Source organism: Leuciscus leuciscus (genome assembly GCF_965113295.1).
Source record: "Leuciscus leuciscus genome assembly, chromosome: 13".
Classification (NCBI taxonomy): Eukaryota; Metazoa; Chordata; class Actinopteri; order Cypriniformes; family Leuciscidae; genus Leuciscus; species Leuciscus leuciscus.
Window position 1 is genome coordinate 35,343,877 of NC_138737.1, and position 24,591 is coordinate 35,368,467.

At 38.5% G+C, this 24,591-nt stretch overlaps 1 protein-coding gene and 1 long non-coding RNA gene across 2 annotated transcripts in view; both read left to right on the plus strand.

Annotated features, from left to right (window-relative positions):
* antxr1a (ANTXR cell adhesion molecule 1a) overlaps positions 1 to 24,591 on the plus strand; it is a 73,704-nt gene that overhangs the window by 27,356 nt on the left and 21,757 nt on the right. The window contains exons 10-17 of the mRNA XM_082188732.1: positions 64 to 144; positions 2,230 to 2,290; positions 3,400 to 3,498; positions 9,585 to 9,654; positions 9,776 to 9,854; positions 11,383 to 11,478; positions 20,816 to 20,857; positions 22,965 to 23,060. Of these exons, the coding sequence (XP_082044858.1) occupies positions 64 to 144; positions 2,230 to 2,290; positions 3,400 to 3,498; positions 9,585 to 9,654; positions 9,776 to 9,854; positions 11,383 to 11,478; positions 20,816 to 20,857; positions 22,965 to 23,060 (624 nt within the window). The remainder of the gene's footprint in view (positions 1 to 63; positions 145 to 2,229; positions 2,291 to 3,399; positions 3,499 to 9,584; positions 9,655 to 9,775; positions 9,855 to 11,382; positions 11,479 to 20,815; positions 20,858 to 22,964; positions 23,061 to 24,591) is intronic.
* LOC309513107 lies at positions 11,486 to 12,348 on the plus strand. Its single transcript, XR_014211307.1, has 2 exons — positions 11,486 to 12,221; positions 12,265 to 12,348. It is a non-coding gene; the product is annotated as an uncharacterized lncRNA (long non-coding RNA).

Genomic DNA, 24,591 nt, shown 5'->3' on the forward strand with positions numbered 1-24,591 from the left:
TTTGAGTTTGCACTTGTTTAAGTAAATACTGTAATTTATAATGTATTTGTACACTTTTCATAGCTGGCCAAAATTGCTGACAGCAAAGATCATGTCTTCCCAGTAAATGACGGCTTTGAAGCTCTACAAGGTATCATTGATTCGGTGAGTTTTTATGTATGTGGTTTAATACAGTAAATTGTATTCTTCATGAAAAAGTAATGTGAGAAAAGTCACACTGTATTTTTTTATGATTATATAAAATAAAAAATATTATTATGGTAAAATATAGCTTTTTATAATAACATCTTTGTTTCCATCCATTTAAAGCTGCACTTCATAAACAGAACTGCATTTGTCTTGTGGAAGAACATTGTAGCCGGAGCTCCTTCTCTGTGTTTATGTCTATGACGAGTCACGCAGGTACTGGGATACTCCACAGTGGTTTGACCCGTACCAGTCTAAAATAGTCCGAATATAAACACTTATTATAGGTGTACCGTAGTGATTCAGGATAAGACAAAAACACAGTTTAGTTTAGATCCATGATGTACTCGCTTATTATATACGTTTTGTATATTTTGAACACAAAAAAAGTCATGGACTGCAGCTTTAACTTGATTTTATTATTTGTCAGAATTTCAGCTTTAAAAAAAATCCAGCATTAATATAATTCAAAGTGGTTCAAAAATGACTCATCACTGAAGTTTGTAATTTTGGTAACCACTTAAATATTTTAGTATTTTTATCATATATATATATATATATATATATATAGGCTATATATTTCATATATTATTTATAGTCATTTTATTTAAGCAATTAATTGTAAGCTTAAAATTTTAATGAGGTGATTTTTTTTTTTTTCGTTAATGCACTTTCTATGAATTACTTTTTGCCGAATTCAGTCAATACTAATTGGACTATTTTCATAAATTTCTGCCAAAACCTTTGGTATTATGTAATTAAAAATATATTTAAAGGCAGGGGAGGCGATTTGTTCCAGACATTTTTTTTGTCATGCTGGTTGAAAGTCTCTTCACATCCTGATAGCAATCACTAAGTTAAGCGGTCATAATGTATTTATATGTATATATATATATATATCGTCTGTTAAAGGCGTAGGACCATAAAATGTTTGTCCAATCATTGCATTCAGTCAGAACGCGTCTCTCGTGAGTCTTTTGTTTGCTCCTTGCTGTACGCGTTGATGTGTTTTGAAGGAGGTATGGCTTTGTAGACGTTCTGAAGGGATGGTGGGAGCTTATACTTTCAAAGCTAACTTGCTGTTGCTAGCCTCTCGGAAAATTACCTACCCTATCTTTCATGGCCATCACTGGAGAAAGATGCTTTTCAGATGATTTAGCTACAGCATTTACCAGCAGGGGCTAACAGGGCCATGCCAACAAGCCAATCGTTGACCCCTTGGATAAAATTACCATAAGAAACAGCCTCTTGATGAAAAAACAACAAAAGAAATAAAGAAAAACCAAAGAATAACAAACAAGAATAATCATTGAGTCCCGACTGAAGATGACGGATTGTCTACAGTATCCGAATTGTAACAAAGACCTGCCATGCCCTGCCTGGACCGCTTTGATCCCACGGGCCGCTGGAGTCTGCCCAAACACGATCAAAGCCATGTCCTTTCTTTTTGCAATGAAAGTTAATGATTTATATTTGAAGGCTCTGAAGGTGGAAGAAAAGAGGAGATATTTGGGTAAAGACTCGTCTCGCCCATGCAGAGGTTGTCTGTTTCATGAGCTGAGACTGGGGTCAGTCCAGCTGGCCTCCATCTGCTCTCAATTAGCTGAAAGCTGAAAGCTCTTGGCTGCGGCTCAGGAGAAGAGTGTCGTAAATCAGCAGGGACCTTGGGATCTGAAGGCATACTTCCATAGATGACAGAGGAAGGCGGCAGTCATGTAGATCAAAACAATCTCGCCACACATAGGTGCTAGTATGGCTGATGAAGGCTATTTCCAGGACGAGAGGAAAGAGACGGAGAAAGCAGATGTACATTTCAAAACACAAACGCCACATGAGGATTGTCCTGTTGAGGCACTCGCAGGAGAGGTGTTCCTTCATTTGATTGGTGGACCCTTCAAGATAAAATAAACTTATTCTGAAAAAAAGTGGAAGGTCTTTTCTACTAACTGTTTGTGTTATGAATTTAAGGGAATGGAATTGAGTTAGTTTTACTAGGTCAGCTAACCCAGTTGTTTACCTGCTAAATGTCTTTGTACCCACCAGATCTTGAAGAAATCATGCATTGAGATTCTTGCTGCAGAACCTTCCAGTATCTGTGCTGGAGGTGAGTACAATTCTGTTCTGCTCAATAGACAAAATGGTTTTTTTTGCAACAGTAGCGAACAATCCTCCAGACTAGTAGGTTTGATTTGGTTTGATCAAAAGCCTTAGAAGTGAGGTTCATTTGTGTTTTTAACATCTAAAAAAAATGACACACCTCACATAATTACACTTTTACAAAGTGGATTTATATACTTTATTTTGACAGTCCAACATTCTACTTACTACAAGTAACTTTGGAACTACGTCAGCTAACTCTCTTTAGAGTATTAGTAGACTGTCTGCTTAATATCTGCTAAAACTTTACTTTGCTGCTCCCCAACAGACATTCTACTGACTTTGCAAGTACTTACAACTAAAACGTTTCAACTAAAACGTTTCAACTAAAACGTTTTATGCACTTTTATACACAACCGTTTAAATTCGTGAAAGCCATATTGCATGTTCAGGTTATAGGTGCGTAGTGTTTTTGTACAGGGTGACATCACCAACTACTGGCCTGGCAGCAGAATACAGCGATTTAAGTGGTTTTCCTGGAACCCTGTGAATGGGGATCGTTTTAACAACAATGTCGTCTGTATGCGCAAAGCGCAAAGGAAAGCCTTCTATTTTTAGTACATCATTATCAAGTAAACGTACACTTTACTAATACCGGTACACTAAATGAGAGTTAGTTGACATGTAGTTGAAAAGTTACTTATCATCAGAATGTCTGTTGGGGAGCATCAAAATAAAGTCGAATGTCTAAAGTGGACTATCAAAATAAGTTGTAAACCATTACTTAAATATGCTCATAAGGAGGCTGAAAAGGCACTTACACAAAATGTAATAATATTTAATTGCATAATATTTAGTAGTAAGAGCAAAGAATTTCCCCATGCAGATTTTGCAACAACAGACCTTTTTTACTTGTGAAATTTTTCTAATGTGACCACATCTTAAAGCAAAATATAGATGAAGTTATCATCTATTATGCTCTGCACCATAACATTTCTTCCTTCTCCTTTAGAAAATAAATCTTAAAATAAAAATTGTATTGATGGCTCTGATAAGTGCTTTTCAAAATTTGCTACATGATTTAACAATGTTATATGTTACTTTCCTGTTTTAAAGAGGCATTCCAAGTTGTTGTGAGAGGAAATGGATTTCTTCATGCTAGAAATGTGGACAAGGTTCTTTGCAGCTTCCGAATAAATGACACCCTTACCAGAAGTAAGTACAAATACAATTCTAGCAATTATTTAATCACCCTCAAATCTTTTTAAACCTGTATGCTGTTTTGTTTTTTTCATGGAACACACATTTTTCTTCTTCATATAAGTACAGTTCATAGTGGCCATAGACTGTCCATCTACTAAAATACACCAAATAAGCACCGTGAAGTGTACCATAGTGCACCATAGTGTACAAAATGTGACTTGTGTGCCTAAGTCTTATGCAGGCATGCAGTAGCTTTGTGCGGTGAACAGACCTGAAACTTCTGAAGCTCTCAAATAAAATGTGGACTTCAGGTTGCACATCAATAATTTCAAACGTTATTGGTTTTCGATGGTCTTGTAACTTGTGCCATATTTGAGTAGAGAGTTGTTGATGAAGACTAATAGGGATTTAAGTTTCAGTCTGTTCCTCACTTTGGTAGTTTTGGACTTTGAACTGGATTTTTTTTTTTTTTTCACAAAAAAAAGAAAGTCATACAGGTATGGTACGACGTGATTTTTCATTTTTGGATGAACTATCCCTTTAAGCCCGCAATGCTGAATCGGTTGCTTACATACAAGACGTATTACAAAGATCATGTATGCTGAACACATCACTGGCTAGAAAAAGTCTACTTAAAAGGGGGTTAAATGTAATGTGGGATGACAGCAGTCTTATATAAGACATTTCCGTGACTTCCTTGCGTAATTACCATATGGTTGGAATGATTTGAGTCAGAATCTATAAACCCTTCTGATTAGCTATCATTTTTCCACCGAATGTCCCAGCAGACTCGTTTTCATAGAAACCCTGGAACGACCGACCATGCCAAGACAAATGCCAGTCCCATTTGTTTTTTTGCTAATAGCAGTTTTTAAAGGCTACATTAGGAGTTTTACAGGATGGATTCCTGCCAAATGAAGGAGATATAAGAAAGATTCACTGCCACACAAGAGGCTAAGTTTGCAAAGCCCGTCAGGCAAATGTCAGCTCAACCTCTTGCAGTTTTTACTGTAGGTCTCGTCTTCAAACAGGATATGCATCCTTTCCTGTACACTATAGTGTTGCAGAGCTTGGCGGATGAGCCATAGGCACGATGAAATTAACTCTTCGCGCCGGCATTTTTGAAAAAAGTTGCCAGTCAGCGCCAGCATTTTTGATGAACATCACAAAAGTTTCCCCCCTGAATATTTTGTTGTATGAATATCTGAACACGCAATATATCAAAAGAAAGAACATACCCTCTGCTTTTACTCTAGCTTCATGCTTTCTTTTTTATCAACACTTGAATGAGGGTAAGATTCATTAAAAAAAAGCAACATTTAGAGCAAAAAGCTGAGAAAATCACGTTTTTGTCAAAGACTACATCTGGATGGGATTCAGAACGATGATCAAAACACAGATGGAGTGGATCGAGTCCTCACAGTCCTGTAGCTCATTCTGGGTCGACATTTCATTCAGTATCATTACAAAGAGCGCGTTAGTAATGTGCGCCTATAGGCGGGTCCACAATGTGCGTACACTCTACTTATTACGCACACAGGGACACAGCAACACACAAACATAAATAAAAGGATTACAATGTAAAACATTTATATTGTGTACATAAAGATCCGGCTTGTCCCATAGATGGTCTGCTTGAGCTTTGAACTCGCGCACGAGCACTCTGGTGAAGCGTTCAGTCTTTCCGCTTGCAAATTCCGCCATGTAAATAGCGAATCCGCCATGGCACGAGCGCAACTGTCTTTTAAAGGGAATGGGAGATGAGACTCTGACTGGTCCATTGCACGTTACGCCCAAAACACACCCATTACTCGTTAAGAGAATAGGGACAACCCTTTTCGACCATGCGCCGACCATTTTTCCCATCGTTAAACTAGCAAAAGTGGATTCTAAGTGCACTTGCGCCCTGCGCTTTAGACCATGCGCTTAGATCGTTAAAATAGGGCCCAGAGATTCAGTACTTTTTCAGAAGATGCCTAATAGCGCCCCCTACCGTATAACAGTGAAAACACGGAAAGCCAGAAAATTCCGGTGGGGAAAGAGTTAAACTAGTACGCAAGCAGAACTACTCTATGACAGTGAATCTCAATTGATTTTTGCCTCAAGCAATTTCGCATGAATTTGTACAATTTGTATCATTTGATTTTTAGAAAAAGCAACCTAAACATTACCGTCACTGGGGTTTAAGCGGATTATAAAAAAATTGCCGTGAGATTGTGTTGGTGGCAAAATATTTTACAGACCTGTGACGCATCTTGGTGTCACCACTTGAGAACCTTTACAATATGCTTTGCCTTTACAAAAACAAAGAGATGTTTTCTGCCAAGGTTCACATTTGTCCCATCAATGATGGCACAAATTAATTACTAATGCAGTTATGCAAAAGATGTGCATGCATTGTATATTTAACAAAATCTGCTGTTAATTGCCTGGCAACTTTCCTTTTGAAGTTAAACTATTGAAGTGCAAGTGATTCAAATGTTGGCATTTCAAATGCTGCGATTGTGTAATGGTATTAAGCCTTCAGGGAGTGTTTTATTTGATCCAAACAATTGTCATTTCATTAAAATTGGTATTGGATGTGAGATCAAAGCCCAGTCATCTGCTTGCAATCCTATTTTACAGTATCAGTAATAGATACCAGCTTTGGTGCTTCACTTCTTGCCTATCTTTGCTTTGATTAAAGCTGGACATTTCAAACTAGCACCATGCTAATTGTTTGTGTCCGATAAAGACCAGAACATCCGGTTGATGAGTGTAGCTGTGTGATGGAAGTAATTTGGAAAAAAAACAAAAAACATCTTCCCATCCTAAAGGCAAATTTTCAGACCTGCAACAAATTTACTCTGACTTCGCGGAGGCCTGCTGTTTATTTACTCTTGACCACTGTAAACACTAGAGAATATCCTGTCAATGAATAATAATGTCCATCATGCACAACCTGTTCCACTTACTTTGAGCTCAAGGCTGATTGCAGGCTGTCGGAAAGAACCCTGCGTGGTTACAGCGTGTTTAGCTTCTGACTTTCAGTCGGAATATGTACTGTAGCTCTTTAAGTTGCCCAATTTGCATAATATGTCTCCTAATTAGAATAGAAGATTAGTATTATTGCATAAAATTGTAGAACTTTTTAAATAGTATGATATAGGTATTTTAACTAGAGTGGTATGTATCTCTGAACCCCCTCACCTAAGTGTTTGTCAATGTTGGTATCTGTTGTTGTTGCGTCTCCAGTAGTCTTTTGTTGTTGTTCTGTCTTAAATATTCCATCTCTTTTATGGCTGTGAAATGGGCCAAGACAGTGTTGCCACCTTCTGGACAAATGAACTAGTGCAAAAAAAAAATTAAGGTGCATGTGCGAGCTGAGCTTACAGACTATGCATGGTTATAAAAAAATTTTTTATGTGTGTCTACCGTACACATGTACTATGAAGATGTTGATGAAATTTACACAACGTGCACCCTAGCGCACGCATATAAACCGAAGTACACTATACTCTACTCTGCATACCACTCCATAACAGTCTATACTCTGCAATACCACTCCATAACAGTTCTCTTTTAACAAGATTTGTGTAGTTGCTGTCGCGTTTGTCATATAGTTCTTTATTCCGACACCAACGAGACCAGCAGCTCTACATTCATCTTGCCTTGCATCTTCCTCGTCATTTCTTCCCGGCAGTGTCTGTCTATGGGCAGTGTAGACGCTACTTGGCGTATATCTTCTTCGCTGTTACGTATGTGTGCTCGGCAAGACCGTTTTGTGTTTGAGCGCCCCCAAGTTGTGTTTTACTGTAACTTCAGAAGCTCCAGACACGTGAGCAAAAGCGCCAATCTCATTGGTCGGATAGTTTTTGATGCGGCGCGTCAAACCAAAAAAACGAACCCGAGGCGTTTAAAAAAAAAATACGCTTTTACGCGTGGCGTTTTTCGCGTCGGTGTGCACACTCACATTGGCGCCCTTTGTTTAGTCACGAGGCGTTAAACGTCGGCGAATATCGCGGGCGAAATTCGTCCCGGTGTGTACGGGCCTTTACACTACTGTGTTTCGAAAAGCACTCACACACTACAAGATAATCGGCCCCAATTCTACCCTTCCGACAATCCACTTGTTGCAACAATCTACCCTTTTTTTCCACCACAAATTTTCTGAAAAAGCAGTCCAAACACTTGTCCGTCGTCCGCCATGTTTATTTAAAAGATTTTCCATGTTCACTGTCGGGACTCTGATTGTTTGTGAATGGAATCTGTTAGTGTGTGGTGTCTTGTTCAGATTGCAGCATGACACAGACTATAGGAACAAAAATGTTAAATATATGATATTTTTCATCCTCTATGGTCTCACATTTTGATAATCTTATAAGATTTTAAAAATCTTTTAGTGTCTTAAGACAACAGCTGAGAGAGTCACAGCAAATTTGACATCTTTCTCTCTTCTGACCAATGTAATCAATCTCTCAATATTTTTTCCTTATTTGGAAAGTCATAGAAACACTGTTTTGCTATTGTGCAAATAGAAACACAAATATTATATTTGTTAGGGTATTTCTGGGAACTTCTGAGAACTCTAAAATGTGAAAAGGGTCCATTAATATATATATATATATATATAATATACAATTATTATAATTTTTTGTGTGTGTGTGCCATTTAGCAGTGAATAAATCTTAATTAGCTGAAATCACATAAATAGAACAGTGTGGAAAAAGGTGAACAGATGCACAAGAAATGAACGAAAATGTATGTGAACAATTAGGATGGAGTTTATAGGATTTACAGGCCAGTTCACTAAATTTCCGGTCAATGCTGCTCATACATCCATTTTTATGCACCAAAATCTGAACATCTTTTGAAGATTTGATACCACTTTGCAAACTTGGCAAATCCAGAAACGGCTTCTTCTTCAAAGGTTTTTGCTTGTGTGTAGCATGAAACTGACGGTCAATGAATGGACTGGGGGCGGTTTGCGGGTGTCTAGTGTAGCTGTCCTTGACTTGCATTTCCTTTCTTTAACCTCAAGAAAATTCTCAAGCAATTAGATATTTGCAGAATAAGCACATGAGCTGTTGAATTCACCCCTTAGGCTTGAGCCCAGTGCAGACCATTTCCCTCTCTAAAGGCTCAGATGCAATTTGGTACCAACAATAATTCTTATTGATTTATCACGCAAGTGGAAACCATGTGCACATGTCTTTACTTAGTAGTAAAACATGACTTTCCCTCATGTGCTATGGGTAAACAGCCCATTAAAGCACTCTGCCAGAATTCGGATTCTTTGGGATTTGGGCCAACCGCCTACACCAACAAACAGCTTCCTACAGGATAAAGAGAAAGTAGTGCCATATTTGTCTCTTGCTTTGGCTGTGTCAGGTGCTAAAGCACCAATCGACCTCCTGTCCATTTGATTTCTTGCAGTGTAGCAATGGCAAGATACAAAATCACAAAGTTGCAATTACAAGAATGTACCTTTACATCTTCAATCATTCATTGTTTTTGGCCTCCACTGGCTTCTCAGTTGGAGGCCTTTGACAGTCAGAGGCTCCGGAGCTCTGATCCCATTTCTCTTGTTTTGTAATCCGTGGCCCACTTCCACTCTTCCATTCGGATACTTTAGGGTCACTAGTCTGCATTTCTGTCAGGACCACAATCGTCAAATTTGATTGACAAATAGCATACAGTTAGGATTGGCGGTATGGTTCTGTTCTGGGCAAGAACTCCCTGCTCATCCATGCAGCCTAGCATGGAAAAGAGCAGGGAGAAGAGCAATAACCCCCCTTAGGGGAAACAGATCAAAACCAACATGAATGTATTGCAGATATCCATAATTCAAGATTTTAAAGTACAACATAATTCAAAAATGTATTCTGATTCAAGGGGAATCAGAATGTCATACTGACTGACGACAGGAGGAGCTGGGGATGGAGAAGGGTAATTAGCTCCTGAGAAACGCGATATCTGCTGATAATACTGTAGGAACTTAAATACGTATACAGTGATAGGTGTCATATAGGTATATGTGTATCAGCTGAGAATCATGCGAGCTTGACTAACGTGACCTGCCTGAACTGACGCTACTCTAAATTTTTCTTTTTCATTAGTGGTGAAGCCATTGATAGTGGAGGACACGTATCTACTGTGCCCAGCTCCTGTTCTTCGAGAGGAGGGAACGTAAGTGTCCCAGATACACCTTTTTGCATTCTTTCTAGTTGCAGAATTTTAACTTTGGCTTCACTCATGACGTAATACTGTTTTCAAAAGACTTAAGTAATTATTTCCATGTGAATTGCAGGGCAGCCTCCCTTTACGTTAGCATGAACGAAGGCCTGAGTTTTATCTCTAGTTCTGTTACTATCACCACTGTAAGCTGTGTAAGTATTATTCTAAATTATCTTTCTTTATTTTTTGTGTTTTTGTGTTTGACAACATATGTTGGTACAGCTGCACTACTGTTGAAAGGTTTGTAGCCTTTTTTTTCTTTTTTTTTTGGAAAGAAGAGTCTTATGGTCAACAAGTCTGCATTTATTTAATAGAAATTAAAGTACAAACAGTAATATTATGAAATATTATTACAGTTTTAAATGACTATTTTTATTTTATTTTCAAATATAATTTATTTCTTTGATGCCGAGCTGAATTTTCAGCATCATTACTCCGGTCTTCAGTGTCACATGATTATTCAGATATCATTCAAATTAGCTGATTTGCTGCTCAAGAAACATTTCAGATTATTGTTATTTGAAAATGTTTATGCTGCTTGAAGTGTGGAGGTGCAACAGTTTTTTTTTTGGTTTTTGGTTACATTATATTTTAAGGTGTCCATAGAGTGTAATTATACATTTAAGTACTGAGTAATATTAATTAAATATATGTACTTAATATATGGTTAGGAATAGGGGTTGGTTTAGTGTTAGTTGAATGTAATTATGCATAATTTATAGTTATTAATACAGTAACTATATGTAATGTGTAACAAGGACACTGTAAAATAAAGAAAGTTTGGAGAACAGCATTTATTTGAAATAGAAATGTGTAATGTAACATTATAAATGTCTTCACTGTCATTTTTAATCATTTAATTTGTATAAATTGTTGTATAAAAGTAGCACTTTCTTAAAAACAAAAAAATCTGACTTTTGATCGGTAGTGTACCTTTAAAATGTAGCTTGCCCAGTGTAGAAAAGTAGCTAACTACATCAAAACTATGTTAAAGGGACATATCTTTTAAAATATAACTTTCAGATTATATAAAACAGTTTAGGAAAGTGTATTTTACATAAAATGTCAATGTGACATAAAAAAGTGATTCTAATCAAACTGTACTGATACACGTTGGAAGAAGTTTTACTTGTTTCAGTTACTCCGCACCACTGGTAATCACAATGAATTATCTAGCTAACAGTCATTATTGCAGCATTTTAGCTTTTGAAAATGCAGCCAGATTGCTCGGTAAAATATGTGTAAAAGGAAAATAGCAGGGTCCAACTACAGTCTGCAGGCTGGGAACTTTTGTGCAAACAAAGGAAAAAAAAATTTCATTAAAAGGATTGCTGGAATGTCTGATGCCTGTAAAGTGGTGCCAGTCAAAGCTCTTAAGAAGTGCACTATATGTTTCCCACCAGCCAGAGAGGCAATGGGTTATGAGATCTCCCAGTGAGATCACTTGTAACGTGGTTCAATCCCCTCGTTTATTAACCATCTCTGTCGTCATGCATCATCTGTTATTTTCACAGCTAGCACCCTTATATGGAGCCATTGTTTGAACTGGAGGTTGAAGGACTGACTTCATTGTTTTGTTTCATTGCATTTTCCAAATGTTTTTCTGCATGTCATTTGGATCTGATGTGATAACAAAAAACGGTCCCAGTCAGAGTGGTGTTCATCTGCTCCTCCCTGCAGTCTGATGGTACGATCCTGGCCATAGCGCTACTGATAGTGATGCTACTGCTGATTCTGGCTCTCCTGTGGTGGTTCTGGCCTCTCTGTTGCACTGTGGTGAGTCCTCTGCATGAAACCGCTCAACTCCTGTGCTAGTTTACTCAGATAGAAGTGCTGCTACAAATTAGGATTTACACCCAAATCTGCATCTGCAGAATTACACAGAAAACTCATGAAAACTTAAATAGATGAATGTGCATGTGCTCAAGTCCGCAGGGGAAGTTTATAACGTAAGAGAGAAGGAGTATAACGTAAGAGAGAACCCACGATGGAATCAAACATCTGGAAATAAAAAAACAATGGAGAACAACAATTGCGAAGTATTCCCGCAGATGCCATGTTCGTTATTTACAGAGATGATCTCAATAATAATCTCGAAATGATTAACTAGCAGAATTATTACTCTAAAACCTGCCTGGCGCCATTAAAGACTGTTCTGTATTGTTGAACCAAAAGAATTGCATCAAATTTTCGAAGGTTTCGGGAAACAATTGCGACTAGCTTGCTAATTTCTCCAATGATGTATAATTCTATGGTAGTTAATTAGTTGTTGTATAGGAAATGCACCCCTGGTCTCATGGGACGTGACTACACACATTTCTGCTAAATCTGAGAAAGGTTACACAGTCTCAAATCAGTTATTTGAGCTATTCATCAACTTGTTTTTCCCATCAGTTTTATTCACATTCCTCTCCCTTTGTTTGCTCAGTTACTATATATTTTGAGTAATTTGTTAATAATAAACAATAATCAGCTAGCAATAGGGGGCCGTTCACATAGAATGCATTTTTGCATTTATTGTGAGATGAAGGACAGTGGAATGAAAAAAATTGCAAGGTCTAGAGACAAGTTTTTTTATTTTTTATTCTAAGTTCTTTTAACTTGAACGTCATGTTTTTTTAGGATGCTGTGTCATGCGCAAGAGACGGTGCAAAAGATGCGATATGTGAGTGTACTCATCCATCTAGCAAGTTTACATAGAAAAACAATGAAAAGTAGCATAATGGACTGCTATTCTGTGAACAGGACTAAGTGTTTAGTACTTTAGTACTAAGAGTTTAGTACCTAATAAGAGTTTAGTATTCTCAATTGTGTCTTTTACCATATTTACAACCTCACAGATTTGAGATTTGATACAACCTTAGATTCTCACAGATTTCTGTAAAAGCAGATTCTGTATGGGCCTATTTATTGGTTGGAAAACAATATAATGTTTCTCATTATTTTGCTCATAAGTGCACAGCCATGGTTCTTATGTTATGAGGTGACTGTGAATGAACCAATAACAATTTGAGAAGATTTAATTGAAGATTTGGTAATTTCATTAAATGTGGAGAGGACTACACGTCTTTCAAAAATGAATATCTATTACAAAGATGAATTACACAGAAAGTTGCCCAATTATAGAAAACCACCCAATGCTTGGAACATGTCCCCCTATATGTCCAGATGATTTGCTTTCATTGGGCTAAACCCCTTATATGAAGCATACAAGATGCATGTGTTTGTTGAAGATTCATATTTGACAAACCTGTTGGATTCCTCTATTTCCAATAATTAAACAAATATAGAGAGATGACTTGAGCAAAACACAATTACCTAAAGAGACATTTTAGATACCCTAGGCCTAGGGATGTATGGGCAAAGTTAGGTAGGGTTGTGGACAAAATGTACACCATTATTCTGAATTAGCTTTGGTTGTTGCCATCCTTCAGATTTGTTTGTTTTGACGATGTAATGAGCCTTTCTGTTGCTAACCTCAATTCCAGTGGTGTCCAGGCACTATGTGCAGGTTGTGTTAAGTCAGTTTTCATGCCTTATTTGTTCTGTAATGACTTGTTGAGCCCTGATTGAGTATATGAGACCCACACAGGGTCAAGGCCACCTGGGATTTATGAACAGATTGGCCCGACAACTCTTGGATCTAATGTCACCTTTGAACTCTCAAGGTCAAATGTCAAAAGTGACTTTCCTCATTACGATTCCAGCAGAGGTGCAGATGTGGAACCTTTTTTTACAATAAAGAAAGTTTCAATATAATAATTTAAGGAAACAAATAATAGCGTGAATTAGGGGGGTGGGTCAAAATGGTTGATTATGTGGCTAGACATCCAAAAACCAATCAGTGTTGATTAGTGAGATTTTTTTTCTTTTTGTGACCAGACCAAGATCAGAAGAGGCTTGAGTTTGAGTCAAGACAGAGTCCACATGCACCCGAGTCCTTGTGCCAGCAATTGCTGGCGTTATCTTTATCTTGTCATGGAACCAGGAGCATGTGGACTCGGTCCTGACTCAGACTTGATGCTTTTCTGGTCTTGGTTTTGACTCTGACTCAAATGAGCTGGTCTCAACCACTGGGTAATGCTGCTCTTCTACTAGTGTAACTGGTCCTATCACTCAGGGGTGTGTTTTCCGTACAGCAACGTAACTCGCTTCTTTACTACCATAGTACGAGCTAGTCACGACTGTTTCTCAAAACCGTATTGTCGCAAATTGGTCGTTCAAACGTTTGGTTAATGCATACCTGTCAACATTTGGGTACCAAAATACGGGAGACCTGGGGGGGGGTTTCAGTTCAACCACATGCGGTTTCATGTCATCTATACATTACACACCCCATCGCCAAATCATAGAAAAATTCAGTTAAGACCGTTGTATTCATCTTAACAATACACAACAAATCAATATACAGAAAAACAGATTTCTAAAATAAGGTATTGGCCAAAAATCTGTGAGTTGGCTACAGTTTTCAAAACTGAACAGATGATGTTGAGTAATATTCAGTTACTGTAAGAAACTGTTCCAGCGGGTGCAGTTTACTGGTACTGAATATTACACATCACATCACCATTCTATAGAAAAAAATAACTACGTACTATACAGCGGTAACAGTGAACAAATTCATAATCCGTGCACGCTTTTGCAATCGTTGTTTTGTAAATCGTTCTTTCGCAATAGTTGTTTGTAATATTCAGTTCCTGTGAAAAATTGTGAAATAGTGTTCCAATAGATGAAGTTCCACAACAATATGCTGATTGATTACATAACAATATTTGGATGTAATATTCAGTTCCAGTGAAAATCTGTTCGATTTGTATGATGTGTTGATTGCGCGAGTAGGATGGGTTTCATACAAGATCTGGCAACTGGACAACCTTGGAATAATATATTGATGTGATTATTCATACAACGACGTTTGGGCCATACAAATAACGGGAGTTTCACGGGAGAAATAACAAAACGGGAGGGGGGCGGGAGATGGGTGGGAAATACGGGAGACTCCCGGGGAAAACGGGAGTGTTGACAGGTATGGGTTAATGATGTCACGCACCTGGTGGAGTAATAACTAATTTTAATGAATCTGTTAGCAATCGAATTAATGCTAGATGTTTTGCTATAAATTACGGACATGGCATCTGAGGACTATTTCTCAGTTATTTTACTTTATTTCCAGATTCAATCATAGGCTCGTCCTTACGTACTAGAGCATGTACGCACATGCAAACTCTTCAAAAGCGGTGCTTTAAATCTCTTGACAAACTAATCGACATAAATTACATTTGTATGTATTACAAATAAAAGATACAGATTGTACTGGATGTTAGCTTGCTTATTTTGCTCAAAATAAGGATTTATTAAGTCCACATGTCATGCAAACAAGAAACTATGCTTCTAACCACAGGTGGAGAGCTGTCGTTCCAACTACACAACTTTGCAATGCTGTTTGTGGATGTTCGTTAAAACTATGGTTTCGGGAAACACAGACTCATTTAACTATGCTGATAACGACAGAACTTGCGACCATAGTTGGCTAAAGATGCTTTTGGGAAACGCACCCCAGAGCGGGAATCAAACCAGCGTTAACCGGTATGGGAGGTGGGTGCACTAACAAGGGTGCAGCCTCTAGTGTCAGTTGCTAGCGTGCCTCTTAAGTTTGCCTGCACAGCTTTTACCAGCTGGCCTTCGTTGCACTCACACTGTTTACAACAGATGTGAGCAGCGCAAAGTAACAAAAACAAAACAAACTATAGAACCCATTATAGTAAGTGATGCTGTCAACACTGGACAGAGCGCCATGCAACATGACAAATCCCAACTGTGAACTGATGCTCCATTATATTTCTGACATACTCAAAGCATTTGCAGTACTTGTGATACAAAGGACAAATTCATTTGCAATGGTTGCTTTGTTGCGTCCAACATAGACACAGTGTCAGCCTCTTAAAGGAACCGTATGTAAGATTGTGGCCAAAACTGGTACTGCAATCACTTTCAAATTACTGTAGAGCGGGGTATCCCCTCCCCCTCCCCCCTGACTCGAGGTTGCCAGATAGGCTGACATTTTTTATCCGACACGTTTGTAGCTGCAGCTGTGGTAACTAGAGCAGAGCTGGCAACCCAGATGCCGAAACACTACTGACTTCGTGATTGGTAGATAGGTGGAGGGTGGAGCATCAGGCCAAAAACACAACATGACAACATCAACATCAGTTGCAACCCACACTTTTAAATAACAATATCCTGGCCGGACTTTGAAATGTATTTGAAATGAACATGATTTCTTAATGTCTAGTGACATATCTGGGCCATTTTATGATAAATTGAAATACATTTCTTACATACGGTTCCTTTAAACCTCACTCCCATCCGTGTCACAGTGCCATTGCATCTGGTCAAAGGCAGAGGCACCAACAATGGCGCTAAAAAGCTTACCTGTATACTAGTTGGCCTTTTTTTACACTAACACAAGCTGGTCAGAAGGTCATTGTTGCAGGTAAACTAGCTTGACCAATGTAGCCATAATGGTGACAAGTCAAAACCAGCATGGAAGTGCCCAAAATATACCTTATACTGGTCAATAAAATGGTTTTGACTGGTAATTTAAGATAATCAACAGCAGAACCTGCGATGGTCTTGGCCTGAGGTGTCAAATTCTGCTCCTTGAAGGCCACCTTTCTGCAGAGTTTAGCTCCAACCCTAATTAAACACACTTGAACCAGAAAATAAAGGTGTTGGCTTAATTAGAACCTTCCAGGCAGGTGTGTTGATATTCTGCAGTATAGCATCAGACACCCCTGGTCTAGTACAATTTGACCTATAGATCTTAGAGAGATTGAACATTTTCCACAGGACATTGTGCTTCCACTGCTTGAGACCCTAGCCTGGCCTTTTTCTTGATTTCTGAGGGACATATAATAATTCAGACAGTCAGTGAGATCCAACTGAGGAATATCAGAAGAACTAGACATGTCTGGAATTTGTCTGGAAAGTCACAACAGGAAAAGAGAACAAATGAGTCATTTCCATGTTAGAAGAGTGTGGAGCTCTGGAGTGAAGTTCATGGAAGGTTGAACCAGCTAAACCAACTAAAATCCTGCTCAGCCACAATCAGTTTCCATGGAGATCAACTGTTGGCTATCATGGACCAAATTAACATTAGCTTATTGATATGTTTAAATAGCTTGGCTTTATTTATTAACACAAGTTCTTTTAGATTTTAAAAACCATGTGTGTTAGTCAAGTTCAAACCTGCTCTGCAAAATGCCTTATGAAATGAATATTTTTACAAGTCTTGACCAAAAAAACGGAAAAAGACTTGTCTGTCTGCCACCTGAAATCTCTCCGGGAACTTCCAGGGGGCACGGCTCTGTTTGGGAAATGTTATCCTGTGTTACCATGGGAAATAAAATTATAATTTGACCTTTGAAATAACAAGGAGGAATAGTGCCCATTCTCAATTGCATTAATATCTATCGATTGCCAAGTAGCCTAATGCTAGCATTTTACTGGAGGTACAGAACTATATTTGCAATGCGAAAAAACTGGATTGCCTCCTCTTTAATAAATAAAGCAGTTTTCACTGTAGGATAGCCAGTATATGAAACACACTCTATATGCCAATGCTGTGTTCAAGTCTTTCTGCACAGTTTCCTCCAATAAATTCGAAATTTACGAAAAGTGAATTTACATGTAATAAAATGAATGTGTTGGTTAATTTAGTTTAGTTAATTTAGTTTTTTTTTTTAATATATATATATCTCAACAAAGACAGGAAACTTTGTAGCAGTACAAAATGAAGAGTATCTTTTACTTTATCTGTATTTAATCCTTCTCAGTCAACAACAATTTTGTGCAGATTTGTTGCACAAGCTTGTCTTAAACTACTGTAGCTAAAGGAGCAGTATTAAAATAAGCTTTATAGCTGATCTTCATCAGCAGAATATATGTGTATAAAACTAAATGGTACATCAACATTCATGACAACATTTTCAATAACAGTTTCCTTCTACCATTAATTATTTAATTGACACCCTATACCCTAACTCGGAAACTGGGGGCTTAAAAAAAACGTTTCTCACTGGTAATTACAACTTTATGAACAATAAACAAGTCCAACAGGGGAGGGAAAGAGGGGGCTTAGGAGGTGGGCGCAGGCACAAGGTACAAGCACAGGGGCCATGGTGGAGCAAACAACAGGAGGAACCAGGGCAGAGATCATGGTTGGAGAAAATAGGGTGGAATCCCTAGCAGGTACCCCAGGGCTAAAGCCCAAGGCAGAGAGTCGAGGGAGTGAGGAGTCATGGTGGAGATCTGGCAGACGGAACCAGGTGGACTACCGACCAAGATGAAGCCGATGATGATGGAAACTCAGGCAGAACCAAAGAGTCCGGGCGACACTGAAGGTCCTGGAGACCCAGTCGAAGCCGGGGGGACGAGATGCCAAGGCGAAGCCAGGGTGCCGGAGGACTGAGGCGGTGCCGGTGCACCCATGGGCTGAGGTGGTGCCGGAGGGAAGACGGAGCCAAAGGGGTGGAGGGACGAATTGCAGCTGAAGGCCCGGAAGTCCATGGTGAAGGCAGAGCGACGACTGACCAAGGTGAGGCCGTAGGGATGAGGAAGTCCAGTGGAGCCGTAGGGATGACGGTCCCTGGTGCAGCTGAGGGAGCAAGGAGCCACAGTGGAGCCAACAGGTCAACGGCCCGAGGTGGAGTGACAGGTTTCTAGGCGGAACAAACAGGTCGACAGTCCAAGGCTGAGATGGCAAACTATCAGCCCAAGGCAGATCCACAACGCACTGAGCTGGTAACATAGGAACAGCCGAAGGGCTGATGAGAGGCAGGCAGACATTTCAGGAACGGCTCTCTTGGCCGACTCGGAACAGGCAGAGGAGGTTGGAGTGGGAGGCGGGGCAGGGAACACCGACATCAATAACTCGGTACTGGGTGACCAAACAGGCTCGGTGCTATTATCCTCCATATCCTCAAACACTCTGGGGCTCAGAGTTCAGGTCATCCACACTCGCCTTAGCTAATGAGATGGGGCTCCACTCCCTCCCCTCATACTCCACCAGTATTTCCTGAATGACGGACAATGTGGTGGTAGGTGGCAAAAAGTGCACAGTGTGGAGTGTAGTGTGGCGATCCTCCTCCATCTCGCCGATGGTAAAGAGGGACACACATTACAAAGCTTCCTCGAGGAAAAACAAATACAGGCTGTCGTCGTCATAGTGGACAAGGTGGCATAAATCCAGGAAGGCCTTTGTGTTTCTCTCGAGGGTGCTGTCCCCCTGGGAGAGGAGGATGATACGATCTGCTGCTAGATGGTCTGTTCTTCTGTCTACTATGGTTGCAAAATAAATATGCATGAACGGATCTAATAGCAGCAGTTTTAATTTTATCAAAGAACTCAGGACTAGAAACATGAACAGAACACCCATGTAAAAAGTGATGAGCACTTACCAAGAACTGAAAGAAACACAAGGCTTAAATAACCAGAAAAACGAATCAACGGAATGAATAACAGGTGCGCAAATAAGTCAAACAATGAAAAACTATGTAAACTAATTGAAAACTAGGACACAGAACTAAAACACGTGACAAACCCACCTAAAACAGAAACAAATCCAGATAATCCCTTACACTTAGTGGGGTGAGAAAAATAAACTTAAACTCAAAGGGAGTTATTTTTCTTACACCACGGACAGATATTTTTTCTTGTTTTAATTATAAACATTTATATTTGATAATTTTTTGATATTTGTAATGTAAAACAAAACAGAATTTTTTTTTTTTTTGCTGTGTGGTGTTGTTCATATGCTCTCACTCATAAATACAATAATCCTGATCCCTGACAACACTAAATCACTGAAAGAGAACACAGAAATGTTTATACAAACACTCAATTAATCACATAATTTTCCCTTCAGTCCAAAGAGAAAGCAAAAGAGCTGGAATTATTACTACACTCTGGAATTTTTAATGTCTCTATCCTTGAAATGTTTTTCACATGATTCCCAGAATTCCAGATGAGTTTCAAAACAATAACAACATGTGCTCTTTTGCATGTGGATACATACTAGATGTGTTTTACACTCTTTAGCACTATTAATATTAGTTTCCCAAATATCTTCTTTTGGTTACTTGGTGCAATTCCACAATATTTTTTTAACTGATGCTGCCTTAAACTTCAATTAATGTCTTTTAAATGATATATTGCATGTCACGTCATATAACCAAAGCTGTAAATGGTCGATCTTTTTTGTGTGTTTTCAGTTTTCCAATTAGTTGATAGCATCGAATACACTAACCGGTTAGTCTGCTAACCTCATAAGATAACAAGTAATGTCATATAATGCAACAAGCTATTTAATTTTCAGAATTTACAAACAATTCCTTGAGGTCTAAGGAGGGTAGGATTTCTGAAAAACTGTTTATCTTATTTATTACTAAATCAATATAACAGTACATTGTTGAATTATAATCCATGTAATAATAATAGGAATAATAATAACACAATTATTATAATTATATTATAAAACTATTATTATTACTATTATTATTATTAATTATAATGATCAGTGATCCATACCCAGAGGAACATTAATTTGGGCTGGAAAACATAACTTTTTTTTTCACATGGCAGTTCTGAATCATGCATAATTAACGGATTATATGGTTGACTTTATATTCCTGGTGGTGTTTTTGTACTGTATTGTTAAGATGTTGTTGTACAAGTGACTTCTGGACAAGTAAATAATCAGTTTTATTACTCCGAAAGACACGTACCTGGAAAAGCTTAATGTTGAGCTCTGCCTTTAAGCATTTAGATATGGGCTCCAGATTTTTAGGTCATTTAAACTTGCTTGTAAACACACTGAAAACGAGGAGGGGAGGGCTGCAATTCCTTAGCCATGTGTTTTTGTGTAACCTGATTTTCTGGCACACATTGAACACATTACTTGGGTCCTTTGACTTGTCAGTGAAAGAAAAAAGGTTTTTGTTTTGTTTTTGTTTTTTACTTTGGAGAGCATGTGATCTGACATGCCAGCATGAGTGGGCTCATGTGAGATTGTTTATCTTTTCATCCTCTGTCCTCTCTCTCTTTCTCTCTGCAGATTATCCATGAACCTCCACCACCAATAGTGGAAGATAGTTCGGTAAGAACTTTTGTTTTATGGTTATTGCCACACAATTGTCACAATCTATTTAAGCAGCATCTTATTCTAAACTGGCTGGTTAGGTCATTTATTTCTTCCCCGCCAACAAAAAATAATGCCAGAAGAAGCCAAAGCATCAAGGTTTGCCTTCCACGAAGCAGCACACAGAATGAAAGCTGGTCTGGAACAGAATATCAGTGGACCGGCATGAAAGAGATTTCCCCTTTCTGCTCAAAGCATAATCATGCCACCGCTCAAATACTCTTGTCTGGAACGCAACGAGCACATGAGAAATTCTAGTGTTGTTGTACTAAATATCAGCACTTTATCATGGCATTCTGGAATACTTGATTCTGATTGGTCAATTATAGAACTGAGCATTCAAGTATTTTTGTTTATTTACTTAAAAAAAAAAAAAAAAAAGGAACTTAGAATGGTTCTTATAGAAACTCTAATAGAAATGGCCTCAAAGGACTGTATATATCAAACTTTAATATACTTTAATATACATTTTTAAATGTTAAAATACTATATACGGTCAGCATAAAAAGAAAAAAAGAAAAAAAACTTTTGTCTGACCAACAAGGTCCCGATTAGTTGCAGTGTTCATGCCATGTAATTACGAGTTTTGTAAGGACATGAATGCTTTTTATAAGTCGGAATCTCGTAATTATGGTATTTCTGTCATAAAGACACAAAGAGCTGGAAAAGAGAGAACTTAAAACAGAGAAAGACAAGTACCTTGGATTGCAGATTACTATTAATACATTATTACTGAGAAAATGTGTCTGTAGGTTATCTGCAAGTATGATGACAAGTATCCTGGTAAGTAGCTGTGTAATAAGTGGGATAACGCATAGCCAGCTGGTCATTATCGTTCAAATAAACTCAGACCAGACCATGAAGTAAACGGAGGGGCGTTATATCACCCTAAACTGCAGAGTTTATGGTGATTGTCTTATTTAACTCTTATTTTTCTTGGATTATAGGATTAATCCCTAGGGGTCTCAATGTACAAATCCACACATGAAAATTGTGTATTAAGACCATAAATAGAGTCTAATTTTGATGTTATTTTGTAACAGTGTTATTTTGACAAACTCTTTCTGAAGGCCAGAATGATTCAGCTATTTAACAGGAACTTTGGGAGAGACTTTCGACTCTATAAAACTATCCAGATCTTTGTAGACTGTTGTTTAACCATGCTGGCTCTGCTGTGCTAAAATAAATTAGTTCAGTCTGTCCTTATTAAAGACCTGTAATATGATAGTTTTTTTTTATTATTTTTTTTATTTATTTTTTTATCTTTCATTAGTGATGTCACTTTTGTAAGACCGTAGGAATGTTAAATGTGGAATGGCTGTGGGTTGGGAAATTTTCCCCAAAGGTTACTTTAAGTTGCACTAAACTTGCAGGATATAAAATGTTATGGGGAATCAAGTGGGTGGTCGGAAATATGAAGGGAGGGGACGGCTGTTAAACTTTTTGATTAAGTATAGAGGCATTGATAAAAGATGGCTGTTCGAATCCCGCGGACTGATTGTTAAACAGGGTTAAATTTCTTCAGAGCTGGAAAAATAAAGTCATAACTTGAGTGAGCCAAGTTGAACTTATTTTACTGGATCAGGAAGAGCTAGGGAGGGCGTAAGGCATTGCTCGTGCCTTTCTGAGAGGCAATAAATGAAAAAGTCATGTTTTAAAAGAGTGAGTCACACCTCATTTAGGAAAATGCTGTGCCATTTGAATAAGACTACAAAAATATGTTCGTGGAACAAACAAAAAAATCTTTACAATAGTGTTTTTGTTTCATTCAAAACAAGATGTGTATATCAGTTATCAATGTAGAGAGAACTGAGAACCAGATTTAGTATGAAACCTGTAACCCCTACGTAATATGGTCTGGGTTGTATTTTATTTTTACCTTGTGTAATTTTGTTCTTGGTTTTCGAAGATGAGGATTTTGGCATCTTCTTAATTTGGCTACCTTAGTAATTTGCACCAAAAAAACTATTCTTTACCTGTTGTCCTTGACTAGAATAGCTTTGGAGTCTGCCGGTTGAGAACCATTGAGCTCTATTTTTGATCATTGTCTCGTTTGCTGTGTAAGGATGATGAAGAGGATGGAACTCCGAAGAAGAAGTGGCCCACGGTCGACGCGTCCTACTATGGAGGAAGAGGAGTTGGTGGCATTAAAAGAATGGAGGTAAACAACAGTTGTATTACTCACTAGAGGATACCAGCCACTAAATTAGCGCACACTCAGTCACTTAACAGATGCTTTTCATCCAGATGAAGAGGGCCGTGTCTCTTGAGGAACCTAGGGTTAAGTATCTTTCTTAACGGTGATAGATTCTGTCTGTAAATCTCCAGTTGACAGTTTGCCTCTACTTGGAATGAAACCACTGTTGTTTACATTACTTGCCAAGAGACTTCACCACGTCATAATTGAAGTCAGCAATGCTGCTGAAAGTGAATATAAAAGCCTACAACTGTGGAGAAAAACAGGAAATACAGAAGGGAAAGTAAAATGTTTGTCAGATGCATTCACAAAAAGTAAGCTTGAAATAAACAATGTAGCCTATTATGCAAACCTCATTAACAACACCTTACAAATGCCATTATAAAAACAAGGGAAAACAGTTTCATCCAGCCTACTGTTAGGTGGTTTCTTGGTCTTAGCTGTCTGCTAAGACTGGTCTAGTTTGCTGGTTTTAGATGGGTTTTGGACACTGGAGCTAAACTTAATCATCTGAACACCAGCTTAACTGAGCTGGGAGACCAGCTAAACCACCTTAAGCCCGGGACACACAAGCCGACGTCAAAGAACTAGCGTCGCCTCTCGTCAACTGCGCTTGAACACACTGTTAACTAGCACATGTGTTCTGCGCCTGCATGTAAGTAAATATCTGTCCATATCAGCAGGTATCAATAGTCTATTTTCATCATTCAAAAAGGGAAACCGAAACTAGGGCTGCAGATGTAAAAACCTTAAACAAAGAAGCGCTTGCTTACCATTTTGAATATCAATCACGCTGATCACTTTCTTCAATCCAGTCGGCTCATGTTATAATGAAAATATCTGTGGATTTGAGTGCTCAGGTAAGATGACATAAAATTATAACACCCTTCTGTCTGTACTGTCTTGACTTCTTTACTCGCTTTCATCACTATCGCTTTTATTCTCGTGCTCGACTCGTTAGCTAAACAGCCAATCAGAGTTCTCTCTCTCAACAACGACCCAACGCTGATTCAACATGCTGAATCGGCCCCAAAAAATTGTTTGGTGTGTCCCGGCCAACATCCCGGTCCCAGTGTGTTTTTTCCAACAAATAGCTGCCGGTAAAGTATCAGAGTTTACAATCACAGCAGGACTTATTAAAGCTACACTGTGTAATTTTTTAAGTTGATTCTTAGCAAAAAAACACTTTGTTCTTTCAAAATTATATGTGCTCATTCATGTGTAATTACTTCCACCAACTAATCAAGTATTCTCGTAAGCGTAGAATCTGCCATTCAGAATACATACGAGCGAGTCGCTCGAATGGCGGCAGCCATGTTGCGCCTCCATCTTGAGAAGACATTAGCCAAAGAGGGACATACCTGGAAATTCAAGCTTCGCATTTCGCGCTTTTACACTCAGTGGCACCGTGACGAATGCGAGAGGGAGATTACTCGCGACTGCCGGCAGATTTGAAAGCCGGCCACCATAGGAGCTAAAACGCCCTCGGAATGGG